The sequence below is a fragment of the Marmota marmota genome, unplaced genomic scaffold (genome assembly GCF_001458135.2).
Source record: "Marmota marmota marmota unplaced genomic scaffold, marMar, whole genome shotgun sequence".
Lineage (NCBI taxonomy): Eukaryota > Metazoa > Chordata > Mammalia > Rodentia > Sciuridae > Marmota > Marmota marmota.
Genome location: NW_026000249.1, coordinates 13,605,888 through 13,631,171, shown reverse-complemented (window position 1 = coordinate 13,631,171; position 25,284 = coordinate 13,605,888). Strand labels below are relative to the sequence as shown.

The window sequence follows — 25,284 nt, the reverse complement described above, 5'->3', positions numbered from 1 at the left end:
AATGAATTGTAAAGATTTCCGGAGTGTGCGATGAGGGTTTCTATTCAGATAGTGGAAACCTGGGGAAGCTACATTTATTTAGAATGTGGCTGCATGCCTTTAATAATGAAAGTGTAGAAACGGGGCACTCAGAGCTTCCATCCGTCTCAGTAACCAGTATTCCAAATTTGATGAGTTCCTCTTCCGGCATTGGTCATGATCCCTTAACTAGATGTGGAAGTTCCTTCTCAACCATCTCAGCATGTGTGCTCAAGGAATCAAAAACATCAAATAAGTGGTGAGTTTTCTGTGGCTTGAAGTCTTGCGGAACTTGAGGAGATCTTTCTTTGAGCCCCCAAGTCCAAGAGACACACTAGAACTATCCTTTATAATTTTCTCTCAAGTTAAAAGGTGCAATATTTTGATTGGCTGTGAAGTTTGACCTGGGGAAGAGTTTTTTTTTTTTTTTTAAAGGATTTTGTGGTGTAGCCCCAAATAAAGGCTTACTGATGTCAAAGCCATCCCATCATGGAATTGTCATTTCTTAAGGGTTAATGAGGGTTCAAAAGCAGGTTTAGAACCACTTCCTAAAAAACAGTAAAACCAAGTTATATTAGAGCCCTGTGGGGTTTTTATTCATTATGTTTCTAATTTTCTTAGGGAATTTTAATATTAACTGCTTCCTACGCCTTTGGATAGTTACTGAATGACATACACAATGTAGAATTCATGTTCTTATGGAGTATAAAATATCCCAATAAGTTTGTTAACTGAGGCATTCCTTAGAGCTAACAAACAACTCATGATTTAGCATTGGAAAAAATGGCTACTAAAATTATGTTGCAAGATCATCCAGAATGTACTTTTAAGTAAACTTCATGTTCAGATTTGGATCTCATACTTTTCAGAGATAAAGGGCAAGGGAGAGACAGGTGGCTCCATATTATGTATCATTTTGCTTCATTTGTCTGCTTCTTTTTCTTCCCTTTTCACTTAGTTATTCTGTTCCTTGGTTGCTTCTACCTGAGAAAGATGGGCAGAGGAAATCAAGGGAAGAAAGTTCAAGTTGCTTTCCACTTTCACTTTTGACAGCTCATCCCAGGGGGTAACTCAAGAACCACATAAAGGTTGCAGTTTACACCCTCACCTCCTACTCAATTTTGAAATGGGGAACAGGTTCACAGAAAGTGACTTCCCCCAAAGGTCACATTGCCTTGAAAGAGCAGAGCTAAGAATTGAACCCAAACGATTTTTAGATCTTTCCCCTTAAAAGACACTGCTTTCCACACACCAAACCCCCAACCCCAGTACTAGGGATCAAACTCAGGGACTTGTGCATGCTAGGCTCTACCACTGAGCTACATCCCCAGCCCTACAAAACACTCTTGAGATACATTCCCTTCCCATTTTTTGGTTGTTCTGGTTGAAAGTGAGAGAGAGAGAGAGAGAGAGAGAGAGAGAGAGAGAGAGAGAGAGAGAGAGAGAAAGTGTGTGTGTGTGCACGTGCGCACACACACACACAAGATCAGGTATTACAGGGATGTATAGAAATTGAACTGTTGAAACAATTGCTTTGACCTACTTTTGATTAAAATTTTCCACAATGTTCATCATTATTGTGCGCTACTGAAATTGGTTCTGTTTAAATAGGTACTTGCAACCAATTTATAAACAACCACTTAATCTTTAAAGCACCTTTTCTCTTATTAGCAAACTTTGATCGCTGTAGGGTTGGTTATATTTTGACTTTAGATTTACATATGATAGCTGAAGTATCCTTTGCTAGTGATTTTACCTTAATAACTAAGGCACATGCTCACTACTTTAAAGTTTGTTGACAGTGTGTGGCACATGAAAATGAGAAGTTAGTTTTTTGTGGGTTTTAAGAGTTTCTGTTGATTTTGTAGCTTTGCTAATATCTTCATTTTTTTCAAATTCTATTAATCTTGTGTTTCTCCTGATACCCAAGCATCTCTCTCCTGATCACATGGGGGTCACACCATCCATGGCCATAAACAGGTATGGCTACTGAGTGGCTTAACTAACTTTGGAAAGTGCCTAAAGGATTGGAGAGGGGCCTGCTTAGGAATGAAACTCCACACTTAGATTTCCCTTCAGACATCAGATTCCTTCTCCCAGTTGTTGAAGTGAAGAAGAAAGCCAGCATCCTTGAGTAAACAAGGTTTTAAAGAATTCTGTATTTTATATCCATGTAAATAGCATATTGATGATATTGAGGATACAATTAAATCATATTTCAAAGGGAAACTTTTGTGAACAGAATATATGTATTTTCCCAGGTACCTTAAAAGAAAGGAGAGTGACAAATAGAATAAAATAACACTGCTAAAGACATTAGAAAAAGGCCAAGTATGGTGGCACATGACTGTAATTTTAGCTACTTGGGAGTCTTAAGCAGGAGGTCACAAGTTTGAGATCAGCCTGAGTAACTTAACCAGACACAGTCTCAAAAGAAAATATAAAAAAGAATAGGAATGTGAGTCAGTGGTAGAGTGCTTGCCTACCATACACAGAGACCTGGGTTCCATCCCCAGTGCCACACGCACACATATACACATGAGAAAAGTAGTAACAAAATCATTTAGGTTTTATGATAGAGCCTGTATTTAAGTAATGTAATCTTGTTACTCTTATCTCCTTACCATGGTGTTCTGGCTTGAGATGTCTCTGAATACTCTATTTTCCATTGTTATAATGCATATTCTTAATATCTGACTGGTTTTCTGTTCTTCAATATTTTCCTGCTTGAACATGATGCAAGGTGACTCATAAGCTTGACAGTCAAGAAAAGAAACTGAGTGACCTTGGGTGATATGATGTAATCTAACTCCTGAGGAATAAGGACTCCTTGTGGGCAAGGACTATCCTCATATCTCCCCAGGCCTCTGATTATGCCTAGAAAAAGCCTCTGAGCCAAGTAGGCACTCCATAAACCCTTTCTAATAAGGCCTAGCCACCCTAAAAGCTGTCTGCTTGAGAATTTGGTTAATGACCTTGGTCAAGTTCTTCTAGGGGTGCATTCTTCCATCAGAAGGAAGTTGTAATTCTAGCCTGCAATAGTCACTTCCATGAAGATGGATGTGCCACGGATCAACTGAGAAGGCCTTGGAAATAAAAAAAAAGGGCTGGTTCAATATGCCACGTTAGCAGGAGTTCATTTTGGGCTTCACTTCAAAGCGGAGCAGTGCCAAGAGACTGCTGTCTTGCAGAAGGCGCATTATGTCAGTTGGGATGTAGGATGCTGACCAGTAGTACTAAAAAAGATGGTTGGATTTCCAGACATTAGTAGCTTCCTTTACTAGTATCATCACCTATTTAGCCACTCAGAGCAGCATGCATTTTATAAGTGAGACATTCTCAATGTGCTGTATTGGTGAAAATAAACAAACATAAGCTTTTTGGGGCATTTACTGTGGTCAATGGGAATTCTGCCCAAGGTTATTATTAGACACCTTTCTGCTGGTCTCTGTTGAAATGCAACATCCATTTCTTACAAATTGATAATAGTCAAGTGTATCGAGCATGGAATCAATGAATTTGTTTCTTCCATTCTTTTATTAAATTTGTTTTTACTATCCCTCCAAACCCCCATCTGCCTCATGATAAACTTCTTGTGGAAGAAATAGACCTAATTCAAATATAAGATGGGTAGTTTCTTTTACTTTTGTGTTTGAGCATATAGAAATCAAAAGATACACATATCATCATTCAGGCAGTGAGGAAATGTTAAGGATTTCATGATGGAAAGCTTTATAAGGTAACAGAGTAAACTCCATTTCCTACCAACCCCTACCAACAGGATCCACAGTCAGTCAAGTGGGCAACAACTTCCAGACACAGCAAGGTGCTATGGAAAGATATAAAAGAAAATCCATAATCCCTGCCCTTAAAGATCACTTCCACTTAGTAGAAGACAGTAGTTTGTTATTTGGAAGCATGCCAAGATGCTGAGATCCCTAAGAGAGTCATTTTAAAGTTTGGCTCTAATATATTGGACTTTCTTAAAAGCTGTATTTTATTCACTGAGCAGAAATATTTCCCAGCAGGGAGGGCTCTGTTAACCTGATCCCCAAGTTAAGTCACTCCATCTGAAGAAAATATCCTGACCCAAAACAAATTTGGGGACATGGAAACAATCATTCTATTTCTGAGGGGCTCTTAAGCCCCTGTTGTGGGTGGCACTTTCCAACTTTTTTACAGCAGTGCTATGCAAAGAAATGCCATTGAAGCCACATATGTAATTTAAAATTTTCTAGTAGCCAGTTTAAAAAGTTAAAAAAAGACAGGTGAAATTAATTTAATAATGTATCTTATTTAATGCAATGTATTCCAAATATTATCATGTTGACATGCAGTCAATATAAAAATTATTAATGATAGATTTTACATTCTTTTCCTCATGCTGAGTCTGAAATCCAGTGTGTATATTATACTTGCAATACATTGCAAATGAGACTAGCCAATGTCAAGTGCTTACTGGCCACATGTAGCTTTAGAGGGATCTTAATCATCTGCCTGCCCAGTCCTGTTCAGGATGAGCTCTGAGGAGCAAAAACAACAAATGCTTTTCGTGTTGTACAATACACATATACATGTATGTCATCATAACTAAAACCAAACATCACTTTTCTTATTTCATATTTTGCACTCATATCTTTTCTGTTATCCTAATCTGTGTCATTTAGGAAGCTGTTAGAGTAATTTAAATGAGAGTTGATAAGTTTGAAGTTATGGTGGGGCAGTGGGGAAAAAGAGAGCTGGATGAATATGGGAGACATTAAGGGAGTAGATGAACCAGGACTTGATAATTGAGTTTGAGAGTGGGCCATGGTCAGTGAAGACTAAGTTTTCCAGTTCCAGTGAGTGGGTGCCATCATTGACGGACACAACATCTTTGTTTGTATGTGGTGCTGAGGATCGAACCCGGGCCGCACGCATGCCAGGCGAGCGCGCTACCGCTTGAGCCACATCCCCAGCCCATGGGTGCCATCATTGAAATGGAAGAACTATGAGAGAAGAGTTTGTGAATGTTATGTTGGAAATACCATGAAGACTTCCACTTATAGGTGTCTGTTAATATTTTGTTCTGGAACTCTGGAGATCTAAATTTAGGAGACATCAGCATAGACCACATGGATGTGAAATTGAATCACTTTCTGGACTGAGAGGGAAGTGGATTGAAATGATTAGCAGGAAGAATGCTTCAGGATAATCCTACTACAGGTTTAATTCTAGAAAGTAACTGACCCTGAGCTATTCAGATTCTTAGAGGGGGGGGGAATAGAAGAGCTGTAATTAAAGATATTAGGATCTTCCTTATATCTGCCTATCTCTACATGAAATCTGGTTAAATTAATCTACTTTATCCCAGAATCTTTCCAGGATGGAACTCCGAGGAAGACCATTTAAAGAGCCGATAGAGGAAGGATCATGAAAAGAAGAGAGAGAGGTATTTCTCAAATGGCTGGGAGATCAGGGAACCAAGGGCAGGGTAAGTTCCATGGAGAGAACATCCAATAGAAGCAAATGCAGCAGAAAGGTCAAGTGAGATAAGAAGAAATAAGCAAGAATTTCAGATTTGATTTAGGAAGAAGTCAGAGATGGTGTTTCAGTGAAGTTGTGGGAGTAGGGACCAGATGGCAGTAGGTCGAAGAGACTCTAGGAGGTAGGAGAGTGGAAACTTAACTGAAAGGGTAAGCAAATAGAATGTATAGTGCCAAGAAATGGAGAAAATAGAGGTTAGGGCCAAAAGCATCTAGCTTTTCCCCTTTCTTCCTTCTTTTCTTCCATCCATCCAAGATGTCAAAATGTTTGGTTGGCATTTTTGTAGTACTTGGTGTTTAACCCACCACCTCATGAATGGTAAGGGAACTGTTCTGCTACTGAGTTACATCCCCAGCCTTTTAGATTAATTTATATATTCTTTTATTTTTTGGTACTGGGAATTGAACCTAGGATCTCAAGCATGCTAGGCAAGTGCTTTACCACTGAGCTACATCCCCAATTCTATTTCATTTTTTTGAGACAGTTTCACTAAATTGCTGAGGCTGACTTCAAACTTGTGACCCTCCTGCCTTACCCGCGTGTTCCACTATGGAATTACCCGCGTGTTCCACTATGCCCAGCTGGCTCATTCTTTTAAGGTGACAGTAACTTTAACTTAAATAAAACAGAAAAGGATCAGTGGAGAGGGATAGGGTAAAGGTGATGAGAACAACTGATGCAGGGAAAGACCTTTAGGTTGGAGGGATTGGGCTCCAGTAAATCTGTGGAAGGACTGGCTTCAGGAAGGAAAAATGGTACCTTTCCCACTGTGTGATGTAGGCAAGAATAGTTTGGAGAAGAACAAGTTATAACAGGAAGGGGACTAAAAAACGAAGTCCCCTCTTATCTAGTGGCTTCCATTTTATTGGTAAATGTGAAGGCAAAATCATGGTGATTTAGTTCTGGCAGGTGCAGAGTTAATTACAGGATAGCCTGGAAAGTTGAATCCAGCTCCAGTGTATTTCCTTTTCAGAGGCCACCAGCCTGGGAGTAGGGGAAAGTGGAAAGGCTCGGTTGATTCCTGATTAGATGTGTAGTGATGAGAGCAAGTTGATCTGCTTCTTTGTGGCCTGTGGGGTTCCACAGTAACTCCCATCAAGGCAAATCTACAATTGGCCATGGAGAACTGGACTGGTCCACAGTGAAAGATCCAGGAGCTGGTGAAACAAGTATATTGCAACTTGGTCTCTACTTGCTGGATCCTGCAGTCTCATTCTAGTCTCAGTTTTGTCATTGAATTATTGTGTGGACTTAAGCAAATCACTTTTCTTCTGTGAACCCCAGTCTTATCACCCACAATGAATAGACAGATGATCTCTAGTTCTTAGGCTATGATTCTAGCTTCTATCATCATGGAACATAGTCCGCTGTAATGTTCTCTGTTTATCCTGATGCTCCTATCAAAAGTCAGGACTACACATGTGGTGGTACACGCCTGTGATCCCAGACACTCAGGAGACTGAGACAGGAGGGTCACAAGTTCAAGGCCAGCCTGGGCAACTTAGCAAGAGCCCCCCCCCCAAAAAAAAAAGCTGAGGCTGTAGCTCAATGGTAGAGCACCCTTGGGTTCAATCCCCAGTATTATAAAAAAAAATAAAATAAAAATAAAATCAGGGCTACCCCACTTCTCACCTTCTTTTGGTTTTATTCATTTGGGGTAAAATAGGTTGAGAGATCTTATGGTAAAACATTGGCTAAATATGGATGAAAATGTTTGCAAAACACTTTGGAGTCTTATATTAATGTTATATGAACCATGTCTGCTGTCTTCCAATTTATTCTTCAGATATTTCCTCAAAAATATTAAATGTATTCTGAATTATATTTGTAATGTTATGATTCATTTTTTAAAGAAACCTATATTGAAATTTTTTCTTAATGTGAACAATAACTTCTAATTTATCTATTTCATAATACTGAAGTTTGAAACATTGGGCTTTCTTGGAGGTGTGGCAGTATGACATTGAACTAGAGGAGTCTTTCTTAATAGGTGTTATCCCACTAAGCTTAATACTTAAGGTTAAAACCTGGCAGTGGGTCAGGCCATAGTCCTGAAATTCTTGCATCTTTAACTGGTGCCCTGCACAAAGCTTCTCAGTGACCCTTAGGGAAATGAATGCAGAAAAAGAGTTATTCCATATGATCACTGGGAGCAGGATGAAAAGGAGAAAGCAAGGAAGGTAGGAACAGACTAAGTCATAGCAGGCGAGGCCTATTTTCTTCCAATAATCTCCCAGGTAACAGCCTCTACCTTGCTAGGGTCTGATTACCCGTTGCTGGCCTCAGACCATAGTATTATTGTTTTAACATTCCTACCTTCCTCTTTATCCCAGCGTGAACCGGGTTGTATGGGAGGCTGGGGAAGCTGACCTTGCTTGGGGATAAAAAGACAGTTTAGCACTCAACGATCTTGAAGGCAGACTTGAAAACACAGTGATTAGAAAATAAAGCAGCAAGCTCTAGTAGTGTGCGCCTGTATAATAATGTGCGGGTCTGCACGGGGCTAGCCTATTGAGCAGGATTCATTTTCATATAATCTCCTCCCTCTCGCCAAAGTCTTTGACTTGGTGTTTTTGTTTTCCACTAGGTAATTCATGCATGCTGAACCTGACATCAGTGTAAAAGGACGCCAAGGGTTATTTAAACTGGTATTTAAGAAAAATAACAACAGCAATAATAGGTTAATAGAAACATCATGAATGATGTATACAGCTTATTGCCAACCAAATGATGTCAAAAACCCATTCCTGGCACATGCAGACTTCTGTGCTTCATCTCTAGTGTGCCTAATATTGACTGTAGGCACAGTCACATAATAATAAATTTTATTGTACTTCCAAATTATTTAGTTATAAGGTAATTGTTCTATACTAGGTCCAAGGCTAGAGGTCTTACACATTTTTCTCTGTAGGGGAAATGGAACAACCAATCATAGTTTGCACTGTGTTGGGCACTGTGTTGAATGCTCTATGTGAGTTATCCCATTTAAATGGGCTGCAGACCCATGCAATGAGAATTACTATACCCCATGTTATAAGAAAATCAAGAATAATTTCCTAAAGACCAGATACTGATTAAGCTGAGATTTAGAATCAGATCTGTCTGACTTCTAAAATCCCATTTTTATTATGCACAGTTCTCAAACACCCATGAGTGAAGAGTCACCTACCTGCTCAAACCCCCAGGTGATTTGGAAGCAAGATGTATCTGCATGTACTTTGAGCAATGCTGTATTTAGACCTAACATGTCATATCTTCTGCTTTTAAGACAAGGAAAAGAAATAAATAGGATGTCTAGGCTCTTTGTAATAACACTAGAAATTCAAAGTAAATATTTTTGACTCAGCAGTTCAACTCCTAGGAAATTTTTTTTATATGGTCACCAAAAAACAATATTAGGATGTTTTTAGTAACCTTTATTCATTATCACCCCAAACTGGAACCTACCCAAATGCCCAGAAGATGGGGAATAGATAAATTGTAGTATATTCATACAATATGAAGTATATCCATGCAATGAGAATAAAGAACATAAAACCACCTGCAGGACTGTGGATGACTCTCACAAACAATATTGGATGAAAGAAGTCAGACATAAAATAATATGCACAATTTTATTTCTATAAAATATAAAAGAAGCAGAGCTCTCCTATGATTTTAGAAGTCAGCAAAGAGGGAGGGGCATATGAACGATGCTGGCAGCAGTCAGTTACTTGATCTGGATGCTGCACGTGATCAGCTTGTGAAAGTTCATTGAGTCACACACTTAGGACATGTATACTTTTTTGTATGTATATTATTCTTTAGTACAGAGTTCGAAGATATCCAGACCATAGTAATGGAGAAAGAATACACTCTACCACATATTTCCCATTTCCAAATAATTCTGGTGTCTAATATTTAACATTCTAACAGTGGTATCAGAATCCATCTCTAGGTCCAGCTCTTGGCTACTAATAGAACTGTGCTCAGACCTTTTAGGGACCATTATATCCAAGCCCCACTGAGAGCCTAGGTGAGCCCTTGAACTAAATTTGCCTTATTTCTAGGACCAGTCCAGTGCTATTCATATAATCTGTGAATTAAAATCCATTGTCCTCAACTTTTATGCTTTATCTAACAATGGTCTGGTCTCACAGTCAGTTTCTGGACTCAGAAGGAAATGGATGGAAATGATTAGCTAGCAAGAGTATCTCAGAATAATCCTACCACAGGGATAATTTCTTGGAAGTAACTAACCCTGAGCCCTCCTATCAGGTTCATAGAGGGGGGAAAAACAGAAGAGCTGTACTTAAAGCTATTAGAATCCTCCCTATATCTGCCTGTCTCTACATGAAATCTGGTTAAATTAATCTACTTTACCTCACAATCTTCTAGGATGGAACCTTGAAGAAGAGCATTTAGAGAGCCAATAAAGGATCATGAAAATAAAACAGAAAAGTTATTTCTTAAATAGGTAGGAAGTCAAGGATCAAAGGGAAAAGCAATCACCTCATTGATAATTACATAATCCCTCCCTATATTATTTTTGTTAGAGTGTTAAAGAAGTCATCCATTTTATACAATATATCTTCCTTGGAACATCTTTCTTTTAGTGGCTCAGGAAAAAAGGGGGTTTATTACTAAAACAATCTAGCAAATACTTCAAACTGAGACATGTTAGAAATATCTGTATTTCCATCTGACTACATAGCAAACATTGTGCATTCCATAATTTGTTCTAATGCTTGTTTCTTCTAATATTCAGCAATATTTTCTATGTGTCTTCTAAATATATTATCTGATAAAGAGCTGCATTATAGCTTGATGTCATATTTTCTTTTTCTACACATTAGAGCAGCTAGTTTTACTGTAGCATGAAGAACGGGTGTTTTTGCAATGGTATGGGACTTTGGTTTTTCACTATTGAATTGTGGGAAGCTTAGAAAAGGCTTCTAAACACTTAACATTTAACAGTAAAGTACTGGATTGAGCATCATCTGATTTGAAACATCAAGCATTGAAATGTGGAAAAAAAATCATGGAGGTTTGTCTTCATGTTTTGGATGCTTCATTTTAGAGTATTGTGATAATTATAATAGCTTCATACTATCATTAGCGCGCTCGCGCACACACACACACACACACACACACACACTCAAGGTGATAGGCTTTTTTATTGGTGCTGGGATTGAACCCAGTGCCTCATGCATGCTAGGCAAGTGCTCTACCACTGAGCCATATCGCCATCCCTGAAGGTGAAGTTTAATGCTAATGGCAGCGGGTATTTCTAATAGTCTTCTGTATGATAATTTTGCTTCACTTGTCTTATCAGATCAGATTAAGTGGTCATTGTTCATACCTGATAATGTGGCTGATGCAGAACTCACATAGGGAGTAGAAGGCCCAGGTTTACCTGTGCTCAAACTATCTTTTGCTTTCCTATTTCATTGAAGGAACTATTTTAAGCCACTTGCTGATCTTGTGAGTGTTGGTTTTGTTAAATCTAAATGATATAACCCACAAAGGCATTTATCAAGGTCTAGGTAAACTGTAACATATTGCAATAAACTGAAACAAATGAAAATACCAGACAATCGAGGACACCCAATTTGTACTCTCCCATTGGAACATCTTGTATATTTTATGGTAACAGAGATAGGACACCAGTATAAATAATATCAAACTAGATATTAGTAATTCTTTCTTTCTTGATTTTTGACATGAGATACAAATGTAAGCACAAATTTTGCTCTCCAATGGATTGTCTTGCCCATCCCATGTTAGAAACCCTGGTCTAGATATTCTTAATCCTGCCCTTAGATTCAGCCATCAGAGAGAAAGAACTGAATTTTCAGCTGGCATGTTTGGATCCTTTTAGAAATGTTTTTCTGAATTGCTTTTTGGTTCTAGGTTTCTGCCTTGCATGGAGGGCACTATAAAGATAAGCATAAAAATCAAAACTGTCTTTATCAGGGGGCTGTGTTGAATAAATGGCTGTTGAATATATACAGCATCACCCAGTATGTCCTTTAAGGTGGCACCATGAGAGGAATTTCTTCCAGAATTTGGCATCAAGAAAAGCTGTGCTTTTCCTCAATAGTCTTTTGCTTTCCTTCCTTTTTTGCTTATTGATAATATTAAATTTATTCCCCTCTTTGCTATGACTGCTGGGAGTTAAAGCCATTTTTGTAGTCTATCATCTCTGAAATGTTGAAGACCATGATATGAATCCCAGTGTGCTCATTTCACCTCATCTTTAAAAAAATATTTTTCCTCCTTCACCTCATATCTTGTTTAAACTTTCAAATTTTACTATTTTTAAGTCACTTCAGTTTTGGGGGATAGAGGGATATGATATATGATTGTTGTTGATGTTCATTATAAACTCTGTAAGCACAACTGCCAAAAGAAAAAGTGATTTAAGGTATGGAATTTCTTATCTCTAGACAAAGATTATTTTATATTAGTAATAGTGTCTGTGCATTTCATAAATCTAAGATGCTATTAATTGTAAGCTACACTTCCATTTCAGAGGTGTTACAATGTGAAAAATTGGCCAACACTGATTTTAAGACAATATTTATTGTTAAGACCCTCCTAACCTCAAAGATGTTAAAAATATGTGGGAAATATAGATTTTAGAATGCCGTGTGGCTTTATTTATATTACTAGGAGACATCTAATTATTTGTAGTTCACTTCCCTGGGTTTCTAAAAGTAGCCACATGGGAGGGAGTTGCAGTTTATGAAGGGTCAGTGTTTTGTTTTTAATGTTTTTTTGTTGTTGTCGTTGGTAGTGGTGGTTCTGGGGATTGAACCCAGGGGTGCTCTACCACTGCCACTGAGCTATGTCCCCAGCCTTTTTTTTTAAATTTTGAGATAAGGTCTTGCTAAATTGCTGAGATTAGCCTTGGATTTATGATCATCCTGCCTGTCCCTGGAGTAGCTGGGATTAAAGGTATGAGCCATCACACCTGGCTTAGGTGGTCAGTGTTTTAAGGAAGCCTGTATTGTAGGGCATAATAAAAATTCTGATCCCTGATCTCCAGAGGGGCAGTTAATTACTAGCCCGACCTAGAAGCTGGTGTTTACACACTGATTTAAAAGATGGATTCCTTCTGAAGAAACTCTAAATAAAGTTGGAAAATATGTTAAAAAAGATATTTTGGGTAACCTTTTAACTGTGCTATTGTTTTGCTTTTAACCAACTTCAAAATACTTCTTCTCAACAATAGAAAACTGGGCAAAGGACACATTATTCTCAGAAGAAAATACAAATGACTAATAAACATTTATAAAATATTCAATCTTTCTTGTAATCAAAATAATGCAAATTGAAACAGCATGATACCATTTTTTGGTCTATAAAATTGACAAAGATAATACTCAATGCCAGTGAGATGGCAGCAAGATAGGTGCTTTCATACATTGTAATGTGAGTATAAATGATAAAGCTTTTGTAAGAAGGTAATTTACCAATACATTTTAAAATGTTCTGCAAATGTTTATCTTTAAAATGTTCATACTCCTGATCTAAGTAATTCAGCTCCTAAACATCTATCCTAAGGATATGATCAGAGATTCAGAATTATGTTTAGAATGTTACTTACATGAGTAAGATGAATAATTAAATATTCAAAAATAAAGAATTTATATTATGATTTTTCTCTTTAGTGGAATGTTCTCCAGTTCCCAAAATTAGGGAGGTTAAAAACTATTTAAATGATGTGATAAAATAACTTGATATATTGAGTGAAAAATGTCTATGCAGTAAGATTCCAGAGTTGTTATGTATATATGACATATTAGAAAGGCTGAAAATACAAATTAAAAAATTTTTTAAAAAGAGAAATTATTTTGGGGCTGGGGATGTGGCTCAAGTGGTAGCGTGGTGGCCTGGCACGCGCGGGGCGCTGGGTTCAATCCTCAGCACCACATAAAAATAAAGATGTTGTGTCCACCGAAAACTAAAAAAAATAAATATTAAAAAAATTCTCTCTCTCTCTCTCAAAAAAAAAAAGAAATTATTTTGAAGTATAAAAAAAGAAAGGCCGAAAATAAATATGAAAAGTATTAGCAATAACTGTCTCTGGGAAGTAGAGTTATTGGTGACTTCTGTTTTTTTCTCTTGATCTTCCCAAGTTTTCTATAACATGTATTATGAAGATGAGAAAAAATCTATGAAACACTGATAAGTACATGGATTTTCTTATTATGTTTAAATCATGTTTTTGTCTTTATCAATAATTATTCTCTCTCTAGTACTTATTCAACAAATATTGATGGACCTTTTATGTGCCAGGTACCACTCTAGGGAGCAGAGATACAGCAATGAACACAACAGATCTAGTCCTTGCTTTCTTAGATCTTCCATAACAGTGGGGAGAGCCCGAGGAGAAACACATATTGTTTCCTCATTTGACAACCTGGACTTCTCTTCTACATGCACTTATACCCTTCGCTGAATGCGTGAATTGAGTCTAATCGTGAATTGAGTCTAATCACCTTAAGCATCACTTACATTCTGTCAGTTTCTAAACCTGTATCTCTAGCATAGTAATCTCTCCCAAACTCCAGACTTATTCATTCAACTGTTTACTGGACATCTGCTCTTGGAGATCTAGTAGGTATGTCAAATCAAATCAGAGAGAGAACAGAATTCTTAATATTTCCATTCCTGTTTCTCCTCCTCTTCTCCTACTCTTCCAGTGTTTTCCCCATCCTATGGAGGATTGTAAGTTCCAGGCCAGCCTGAACAATTTAGAGAGACTCTTCCTCAAAATAAGAATTTAAAAAACGTTTGGACATGGAGTTCAGTGGCAGAGCACTTGCCTAATATGCTTGAGGCCCTAAATTTGGTTTCTAGTACCACAAAATACTGTTTTAAAACGCCAGTATGTCTAGAGGAAGTGAGCAAAAGGAAAATGTAGTAGGAGATATAGCCGAGATAAGGCATGGAGGAAGTTAGTAATTCTTTAGGCCATCTACTTTGGAATTATTTTGACTCTTCTCATTCTTTCACGCTCTCCATCAATCTCTTCCAAACTTTATTTATACCAAATCTATCCAGAGTCTGACCACTTTGTGTGTGTGTGTGTGTGTGTGTGTGTGTGTTGGAGATGGAAACTACAGTATTGTGTATGCTAGGCAAGCACTCTACCACCAAGCTATACACCCAGCCCCAAATCTGACCACAACTATCACTCCAGCCTCTGTCTTCTTTTGCCTGAGACACCTCAATGGTTTTCTTGTTACTACCTTTGCCCTCTTACTGTTTAGTCTCAACATATCAGACAAGTGGTCCTGTTAAAGCTGGATCAGATCATGTCAGATCAGATCATAACTTCTTCAAAACTTTCTAATGGTTCCCATCTCACTGGAGTGAAAACCAGTCCTTGTAGTGTCCTAAAAGCCCCTTACTAACTTCCTCCATGCCTTATCTCGGCTATATCTCCTACTACATTTTCCTTTTGCTCACTTCCTCTAGATATACTGGCGTTTAAAAACAGTATATCTAGAGGAAGCGTGGTACTAGAAACCAAATTTAAGGCCTCAAGCATATTAGGCAAGTGCTCTGCCACTGAACTCCATGTCCAGACATTTTTTAAATTCTTATTTTGAGAAAGGGTCTCTCTAAATTGTTCAGGCTGGCCTGAACTTGCAATCCTCCTGCCTCAGCTTCCCAAGAATCTGGGATTATAGGCATGAGTCACCATTGCCCAATTCTCCCTCTTTTATCATAAATGGTATCATACTATATAACATATATATTGTTTTGTGACCTGCTTTTGCATTCAATGAAATCATATTTTACACACACACACACACACACATACACACACACACACACATACACCTGTCTTACCATTTTTTCCTTTTTGAGATGCTCAGGATTGAACCCAGGGCCACTATATGCTAGGCAAGTGCTCTACTACTGAGCTACACCCCAGCCTTATCTTACTATTTTAATGATGCCTATTACCTAATTACATGTGCATACCATACTTAACAAAACGAAAAATGGAAAATTCATGGTGTTGAGCCATGTTCTGGGCCTTTTTTTCCTTCACTCCATTGAAGTGTGTTGGTGAGCACTTTGTTCCAGCTGTCTGGTGTGGGATTCTACATAATCAATGACAAATAATCCAGTGACTCATGTGTGTCAGACCTATGGGAAACTGTGAGATCTATTTTTCTTCCCTCTCTATTTCTAAAAAGATTAAAACATTCTGATCCCAAGTAATAACAGGCTTAGCAATTATGTTCAGAGATGAGTAAATAACAAACTCTAGTATGAGATTGAGGGTTGAGATTTTGTAATGTCTTTCTTTTAACTCTCAATTTCTGGTTCTAAAATTTATCAGTCCAATTATCTTCAGTCAATAATGCACATTTCATAAGTACAGATTCTACCAGCCATTTTTTGCACTCAAGTAATATTTGCATTGTATATTTTATATAGTACTTCATAGCTTTTAAGGAAATATTTGTCAATGTCCAATTAAAGAGACTCTACAAATGAAAATGTCCAACATATAATGTCCTTCCTTTTAAAAAACCTGCAGGGAATATGGCTTTGGTATAGCACTATAGTGCAATTTACAAAAGCAGAACTTGCATGATGAATGAGCAAAATGTAGAAAAAAGTTTTATTATGGGCTGTGTCCAAGTTTGTGGTCTTGCAAGGTCTTTGTACATGTGAGGTCCAGATTGCTGGGCCAAGGCTTCTTAAAATCCTCACTCTTCTCTGCTTAGCAATAATTTCATGTGCCTTCCCAAATTTTAATTTAGGATATGGCTCTCTAGGGGGGAATCATCTATCCTCCGATGATCCCCAGTAGTTCAAAGGCTTAGTGTCTATGATTCACATGTTGAAAAGAGTAGGGCTTTTATTCCAAAATGAAATTATTGAAAATTGAACATGTCTTTTCAAACTAATACCTCCTCCCATTCTAAAGGGACTACCGTTCACTTTGGAAGATCACTGTCCCAGAAACAATTCTGTTTCTTTTTTTCTTATTTTTCCCTCCATTTAGCTATCCTCAAAAAGATCTAGCTAGCATAAATTAAACATGATCTGAGTAACTTAGAGTCTAAGCTGAGGCTTGCTGGTGAGATTCTACATGATCAATGACAAAGAATCCAGTGAGTCGCCTGACCTGCTTCACTAAGCCTAGGCACAAATATGCTGAAGTGCTTTTATTTCTTTATTAATTGTTTGGGTTCCCCTTCTCAAATTATCAGGAATTTTAGTATCTCCTTTTTGAGGTCTCTCCATTCTAATTTTCTAAAAATCCTGAGTGTTTATTCAGTTCAATTCCCCCATTTTCCTACTGCTAGGGCACAATAATTAAGACCAAAATGCATGGTGTACAAAAAACGTTTCCTTACCTTTGAGTAACTATTGTTGCTTTACAAATTTATCTATCTCTGCTTTAATTATCAGATTTCACACCCTCTAGATTACGCCTTTCTTGGAAAATGGCAACACCTCATCTCTTTAATAGACTTTGTGACTAGAGTGTAAAAGATCTCCAAATAGTAATTTATTTTAGATCATGTGAAGAAGATTCACTGTCCATGTATAATAAAGGGTAATGCATCTTTAATGTGAGCTAGTTTCATTTGCCAACTGATTTGCCTGTTTAGGTCATGTCCTAAAAGTCCATTCATAAGTCAATTTGCTTATTTCTATGGATAACTACACTCTTTTATTATATCAAAATATGTAGTATTACATATAAGAACGAGTAATGATAGCAATGATAATAGCTACAATTTCCTGAGTATCAAGTATGTTACACATATTATCTGTTTTTCACAATAACCCTAGAAGATAGTTACCCATTTTACAAATGAAGCTGAGGTTCCAATAAACTAAGGAACTTGCTTTTTTTTAATATGAGAGAGAGAGAGAGAGAGAACTTTAATATTTATTTTTTTTTTTAGTTTTCGGCGGACACAACATCTTTGTTTGTAGGTGATGCTGAGGATCGAACCTGGGCCGCACGCATGCCAGGCGAGCGTGCTACCGCTTGAGCCACATCACCAGCCTGGAACTTGCTTTTAAGAGCACACAAAGTCAAATATTTGTCTTGTCCCATCTAAAGCTTCTGCTAAAGTGACAATAGGCCACTTATGACTTTCCTTGCCACAGCTGTTGGTCTGCAGGATAGCTACCCGACCCAATTGCAGCTCATCCTGGTTATGGCCTGATGTGAAAAGATGAGCTTGGCCACTCAGGAACTGCCTCAGGATCTTTGTGGTGTGTGTGTGTGTGTGTGTGTGTGTGCGCGCGCGCTATGAATGGAATCCAGGGCCTTTCACATGCTAGGCAAATGAGCTCTACCCACAAACCTGCCTTAGGAATTTGAATCAGGAAACATGGAAAGAAGCAGTAAGTTGGTAACAGGAGCTGAGGCTGAAAGGCACAATCAGAAGTTGATAAATGAGTGTTGTGAAGGGAGACTGAGAAGCCATGATAAGCCATCATTAAGCTAAAGTTATGGGGAATAGAAGGCAGGCAAACACTTTGGTGTGGTGGAAGCATATAGGGTGAATGGAAATGGAGTAGGAAGAAACATGTTCAGGGAACAACCAGGTTGGTACAGAACACTTGGCACTCTGGGGCCACACTCTGCCCCTTTCTTCCTTTTCCATAGTTTCTGCACCAGAGCAACCTTAAAATAAATCCTTCATCCCTTGATCTAACTTTAGTGGGTGCTAGTTCCTTTTCTTGTGGGGAGGGAGATACTGGGAATTGAACTCAGGTGTACTTGGCCACTGAGCCACATCCCCAGCCCTATTTTTTGTATTTTATTTAGAAACAGGGTCTTACTGAGTTGCTTAGTGCCTCACTTTTGCTGAGGCTGGCTCTGAACTAGTGATCCTCCTGCCTTAGCCTCCCAAGCTGCTGGGATTACAAGCATGCACTACCACACCTGGCAGTGGGTGCCAGTTCCTTTTAACCAGAAAAGCCAAATTAAAACACATAGCCCATGAGTGCTGCAAAGGGGATGTGAACCCCGGTTTTATGGCACAGAGTTCCTGCTCTTGTCACTGTACCCCTTTGTCACATTACAAATGCAGCTCCAATCCACAAGGTCACCTTAATATATCTGAAAAAGAACCAATAGTGGATTCAAGTTTTCTGAATCTTTGTCCCAAGTTTTGGTTTGCCTTCAGAGCCCTGAAGAAGAGGGTGTGGGTTAAGAAAGTCTCAGGCAACTGGGAGGTCTCCCAACAATCTGGGGCAGGACTCCCATTTTTAGGGTGGAAGTGACTGCAATAGTGGAAGGGAATGGGCCCAGGACATGGATCCATTCTGGTCAATGCAGAGAATAGTGGCTTCTTAAGGGCAGGTTCTGGTCTTATCTCCACTTCTAGCCTCAGATTCTAAGACAGTGCCTGATGTGTATTTGAATGCATGATTGATTGAATAAGTGAATGGCAGAAGTGGATTACAGCTCCTTGTCAAGTGTATGGATCTTCCTCTCATATGTGGAAACTATGAGAAAAGAGGAAAAATGGGATCTTGGGTAGACAGAAGGGAGACCAGTAAGATAGAGGAAGGGAATCAGGTGGAGTAAGGAGGGGAGGGAAAGAGGAGGAAATGGGGAATGAAATTGATCAATTTATGTTATGTGCATGTTTGAATATGTCAAAATGAATTCCCACTATTTTTAGTTATAATTATCGTGCAACATTAATTTTTTTTTTTAAAAAATGTATGGGTCCTTCTTCAGTTGAATCTTCCCAAGTCAAAGAACACCTGTCTCCATCTCTAAGAAACTATTCATGCAGCACTATGACTAATGTTTACAGTGATTAGTCAACTTTAGCTTAAAAATTACCAAAGATGATGTAGTGGTGACTGTGATAATGACATAGTTCAAACACTACAAAAGGACAACTCTGGATTGCATCTACCCTGTTTACAAAAACACCGCCCGCTTTGTCTTCCCCTGTCTGGAGAGAGTGAGATTTTCATTTTAAGAGGCTGACTAAAAAATGCAGGGCCACTTCCTGGGCAGGCTTCCAAGTGACTACATCTTTCTCACAGCGTTCCCCAGAGCTCCAGCCTAAGCTGCCTGGGGCGGGGCCTCCAGCCATTGGTGGCTGGCGAAGCTACCACAGTAACAGTTATCTGCAGCCCGCCAGAATTGCTGTGCTTTTAGGCCCTCCCAGAGCACAGATAACGGCCTTGGTCTTTGCACTGAAGAGACGTCAGAGTTTATGATTGGCCAGGCTGGCGTGTGAAATAGAGGAGATGTCGTGCCACGCTTCCGAGTATGATGCTCCTTTCAGCCGAGTACCCCGGGTGTGGGTGAGTCTAAATGTTTGAAGACTGCCCTCATTGCTTGGGAGATGGTCAAAGCTGGGCATTAGGCCTTTCCAGGGGCATGACTTAGCATCTTTATTAACCCTGCTGAGCCTCAGTTGCCTTTTCTGTGAAATAGGCATAGTATTATCTTGCACTATAGAAGTGTGCATCCATCGTAGGGTGTTGTGAAGCCTAAGAGGCGTGACAGATCCAGAGTAGCTCATCTGGTACCTGGCAGATGGTAGACACTGAAAAGCTATTATTTCTGAAGCACCAGTAAAAAAAAAAAAAAAAAAAAAAGACGGGGGGCATCATGACAATACCATCTTTATTTCTAGCAGTACAATATTTCTCTGAGAGGCTTAGCAGATATATTTTACTTCATATTCATACCTGTGTAGTCAACAAGAATAAAACTTCAGGGAAGATGGTGCTGAAGGAAAACTTGTGAGACTGTATTCCCTTTGTTTTCTTTTTTCCCTTTTAGACCCTGACTGCACCTGCCCCATTTGCAGATGAAACGAGCTGCCAGTGCCAAGCACCCCATGAAAAACTGACCATTGCTCAGGCCCGCTTAGGAACACCAGGTGAGGCTGTTCTTCTTTTTCCCCAAATGGGCTCTGTCTTGATATTTAAAGTATTTATAAAGCCCCATCATTATTTGAGCATTGCTTGCTTTCAATTAGAATTGAATTTAGAGATTATAGCACAATGCAAGAAGGGTGAATGTTAGCAGTGGTAACCTACACCAACCAAAGTATCCACGTAAAAGATGCAGCCTAATGCAGGAATTTAAGCCCCAAATCTTTCATTTAATAGTTCAACAGCCATGGGCAAGTCATGAGAGAGATATGAGTCTGTTTCCTCATGTGCAAAATGGGGACAATAATACCTGGTCTGCAAAGGTTTTGTGATAGCTAAATTCAGTTAAAAATACCAAAGCATTTTTTTCCAGTGCTGGGGATTGAACCCATGCATGCTGTACCACTGAGCTGCATCTTTAGCCCCTTTTATTTATTTATTTATTTTTATTTTGAGACAGGGTCTCACTAAGTTGCTGAGGCTGGCCTCCAACTTGCAATCCTCCTACTCCAGGCTCCCGAGTCACTGGGAATATAAGACCAAACCTGGCCCAAAGCATTTTTTAAACCATGAAGGCTTTTATGAACCCAAACTACTATATAATTATTACTATTCTTAAAAGTCTGCATTTAAAAAAAAAACAAACCTTTTTAGCATGCCTTAAAAATACTGGGCTCTGCTATAAAAGTTTATTCATTCATTCATTATTTTTTAAGGCTGTACCAGAGAATGGATAGTGAAGGGATTTAAAAAGAATATAAATATAATTTGTTTCCCAAGGGTTTTCATGATAATTAAAGAGACAAGACAATTAGAGATGAAATAAAAGCCACAAGTAGCATGCTTGCAATGTGCTTAAGGACTAAATCCTACAACACAGATGATGACTGACAGTTTAGAAAAGGGCAAATTCATTTGGCCTGGAGTGGTCAGGCAAGATGTCAGGGAGGGAACAACATGGAGCTGATACTTTTGTGAGAAATAAGGTTTGAACTGTGTGGGCAGAAATGGAAAATGTGTTCTCAGAAGGATATAAGAGAAACAATGAAGGCACAGAGATAGAGAGGTGTGTGAGAATAAATGAGTATAATTCAAGTTGGTTGAGATGGAGTAAAAAATAAGACTAGTTGAGCAAATAAGTTTTGAGCCAGTTATGATGACACAACTCAATGGTTTTTACTTCCTTTGCCAAAAACAACCAACCTAAACTTAGAAGAATCCATGGGACAAAGGACCATTTGCTTAACAATAAGAATGGATATTTATTAAATGCTTACTATGCATTGAGGTCTTTTATGTATCATGCAATTTAACTATCATACTTCTTTATTTCAGGAGAGTACTGGGGATTGAACCCAGGGGCACTCAACCACTGAGCCATGTCCCCAGTCCTTTTGTGTATTTTATTTAGAGACAGGGTCTCACTGAGTTGCTTAGTGCCTCGCTTCTGCTGAGGCTGGCTTTGAATTTGTGATCTTCCTGCCTCAGCCTCCTGAGCCACTGGGATTGCAGGCATGTGCCACCATGCCCAGTTTAACTATCATAGTTCTACACAGCTAGTACTTTTAGTATTTCACAGATGAGGAAATGAAGGCTTAGAGAAGTCGTGAACCTGCATAAGTTTAGGTGGCAGTGATTCTCATACTTGAGCCTGCAACAGAATCACCTGGAGTGCTTGTTAAAAACACAGATGGCTGCCAGGCCCAGTGGTGCATGCCTGTAATATCAGAGGCTCTGAAGTCTGAGGCAGGAGGATTTCAAGTTCAAAGTCATCTTCAGCAACTTAGCAATGCCCTCAGCGACTTAGCAAGGCCCTCAGCAACTTAGTGAGATCCTGTCTCAAAAATAAAAAGAGCTGGGGGTGTTGCTCAGTGGTAAGCACACCTGAGTTCAATCCCTGGTACCAAAAAAGAAAAAAAAAAAAAAAGAAAGAACCACAGATGGCTGGGGTGGGTCTCAAGAGTTGCTGCTTTAAAAGTTCCTGGGGATACTGCCACTCTGCAGAGCACACCTGCAGAACCATTTCTAAGAGGTAAAGTTGAGATTTGATCTCAAACCTATTTGTGTTAGAGCTTGACCTCTTAACCATGACACTCTGCTTCTTCTTTAAGAATAGCCTTCAAAAGAGTGAGGTGAGGAAGAGGGTGATCAGAGTAAGCTTTTTCATGAGCTTCTTTTGAGAAGGGCAACCAGAGGCTTAGGGAGGTAACACAGAGCAGACTTTAATGTGTCAAGAATCACCTGGTTAGCTTGTTAGAGAAGCAGAATCCCTGTTGTGCTCCCTACCCACACTAAAACCTCAAATCAGGAAGGGAGCCTGGATATCTACATTTTTAACAGCTCAGATAATTCTTAAGTTGGTGATCTAGAAACAATACATTGAGAAATACTGACCCAGCAATAAATCCAAGGTATGCCAAATGAAAGTCCAGGTGTGTATTAGCTTTCTGTGACTGTCATAAAACAACTGAGTTAAACAACTTAAAGGAGGAAAGTTTTATTTTGACTCACAGTTTCTGAGGTTTCATTGCATGGTCACTTGGCCCTGTTGCTTCAGGCCTATGACAAGGCTGAACATTGTGATGGGGATCATGTGGTGAAGCAAAGTTGCTCACATCATCATGGACAGGAAACAAGAAAAAGTGAGAGGAAAGGGCTGAGGTCCCAATATATCCTTCAAGGGCACGCCCCTAATGACCTAACTTCCTCCAACTGGGCCCCACCTCTTAAAGTTTCCACCACCTCCCAATAGTGCCATTAGCTGGGGACCAAGTCTTCAACATATGAGATTGTGGGAGACATTTAAGATCCAAACCATAACAAGGTGGTTTTGAAGAAAACAGATTTGGCCTCAAGTTAAAAAATGAGCTTCAGGTCCAAGCAGAAAAGGACCTTACTTTTCTGGGGAAAAAGAAAAGGAAGCAGAACTTACTATACATCTGCTATACTGTATCTCATTTAATCTTTACAAAAACCATGTGAGATGTTTATGACTATGTCCTTTCTACAAAAGAGGCTAATGAGAATTGAAGAACTGAAAAGTAAGTTGTCAAATGTCCTGACTGGGTAGAATTGGGATTCCAATTTGAGTCCCTTTCACCTCAAATCTCTGCTTTGTCCATCACAAGGGGCTGCACTGTGAGGCATGGCCCTCAGCCAATGACCATGGAGCTCAGTGAAAACATGCTCAGGCTTTGAACTGAAGGATGGATGGTGTGTGAACAAGAGTAATGTCCATACATTACAATAAGCTGATATTAATATATCTTTTAAATTTCTTTCAATCTGCAGGTCCTCCTTCCTTCTCTCCCCTCCCCCTCTGCTTTTTAAGCCTTGAAGTTTAATTTTTGAAGAAACAAAGACACCAGGTTCTTTTGTTGTTGTTTTTGGTCTTGTAGAGCTTCTCACAGTCTAGAAATTGCTGACACATTACAATTTTTAAAAGTGAGCTTACTGCAAAATCAACTCTGCAAATACTCTCAAATTTACTAAATGTCCTTCTTCCCAGTAATTATGTCATCTTTCTTTTCTTTCTTCCTTGCTTCCTGAATTCATTTATCCTGATCACCTCTGAATCATTAACAAAAAGTTCTACAAAACTGCCATCTGCTTTTCCATGGGGTTTATATCTTAAAACAAATTTTCCTCAATTGAAATCAAATTGAATAAGAGCATTGAAACCAAGGATCCCTCATTAGACAGTTTGTTATTTCAAAGCATTTTCTGTTTACTGTGCCTTATTTAGAATACAGTATAATCCTGTGAAGGCAATTCTGTTTGTTCAAAATAGTATATAATTGAAAATAGTTGCAGTTCCTAATCTGACATAAAGTCTCTAGATATTCTATTAGAGAAATTTATTAGAAACATTATACCATCTGAATCTATTAATGTAACATTTATTTGTTTCCAAATTAATGAGGTGGAATTGCATCAAGAAATAATCACTATTTGAAATCTAAGTTCTAAAGATCATTCAATAGAAGTTTCCATTGATTTCTTTCTTTTTAAAGCATTCACAGAAATACAAGTAGTACAAGCTTCCTCACAAACAAGCAAACAAAAAGACAATCTGAAAGTAGAAGAGGAATACTAGGGGCTGGAAAGGGGGTAGGGAGGAAGGAAAGGGTGAAAGTAAAAGGGTGAATGGATATGATCAATGCACAATGTATGCATGTATGGAAATATCACAGTGAATCCCATTAATTTGTACAATTATTGTGTTAATTATAATAAAAATTCATTTATAACATAATACATGTATGTATTTTAAAAAGTCAGTCAGACTCTTAGGTTTATAAAGAAAATCAGCAATACCTTTCTCCTCCTACCTCACCCCTAATTCTTATTTCCTGTAGGCACTCAACACTTGACAACTGACTTTACAAAATGTTTTTGACATCTCTCATTCACTGTCACTGTCTTCCTTGTTTTCTCTAACCTTGGCGAAAATTATGCCTTCTCCCTGCCCAAACTGGGGATGGAGCTGAGGGCCTCACACATGCTAGACAAGCACACCTCCATTGAGCTACATTCCTAGCCTTTTTTATTTTAAGACTGGGTCTTAATAAGTTGCTGAGGGTATCACTAAGTTGCTGAGACTGGCCTCAAACTTGTGATCCTCCTGCCTCAACCTCCTGAGTTGCCGGTAGACAGGCATGTGCCACCGAACTCTGCAAAATGATACCTTTTAAACTCTTTTTTATACTTGTTTTGGTGTTTGAGAAGGAGGTAGAGATAAATGTGTGTGTTCTGTTCAGCATATTTAATTGATAGTCCTCATATTCTATTTTTCTATATCTTTTTATTAATCATAATTGTATATATACTTATGAAGTACAATGTGATATTTTG

At 38.6% G+C, this 25,284-nt stretch overlaps 1 protein-coding gene across 4 annotated transcripts in view; it reads left to right on the top strand.

Moving 5' to 3' along the window:
* Positions 1–25,284, top strand: part of Pcyt1b (phosphate cytidylyltransferase 1B, choline) — a 90,506-nt gene that overhangs the window by 26,519 nt on the left and 38,703 nt on the right. For 3 of the 4 annotated variants that reach the window (XM_048796307.1, XM_048796309.1, XM_015488094.2), the window contains exon 2: positions 20,336–20,435. In XM_048796307.1, coding sequence (XP_048652264.1) covers positions 20,336–20,435 — 100 coding nt within the window. Of the gene's footprint in view, positions 1–19,206; positions 19,852–20,335; positions 20,436–25,284 lie in introns of those variants that run through there. The other variant, XM_048796308.1, reaches the window with a different exon arrangement.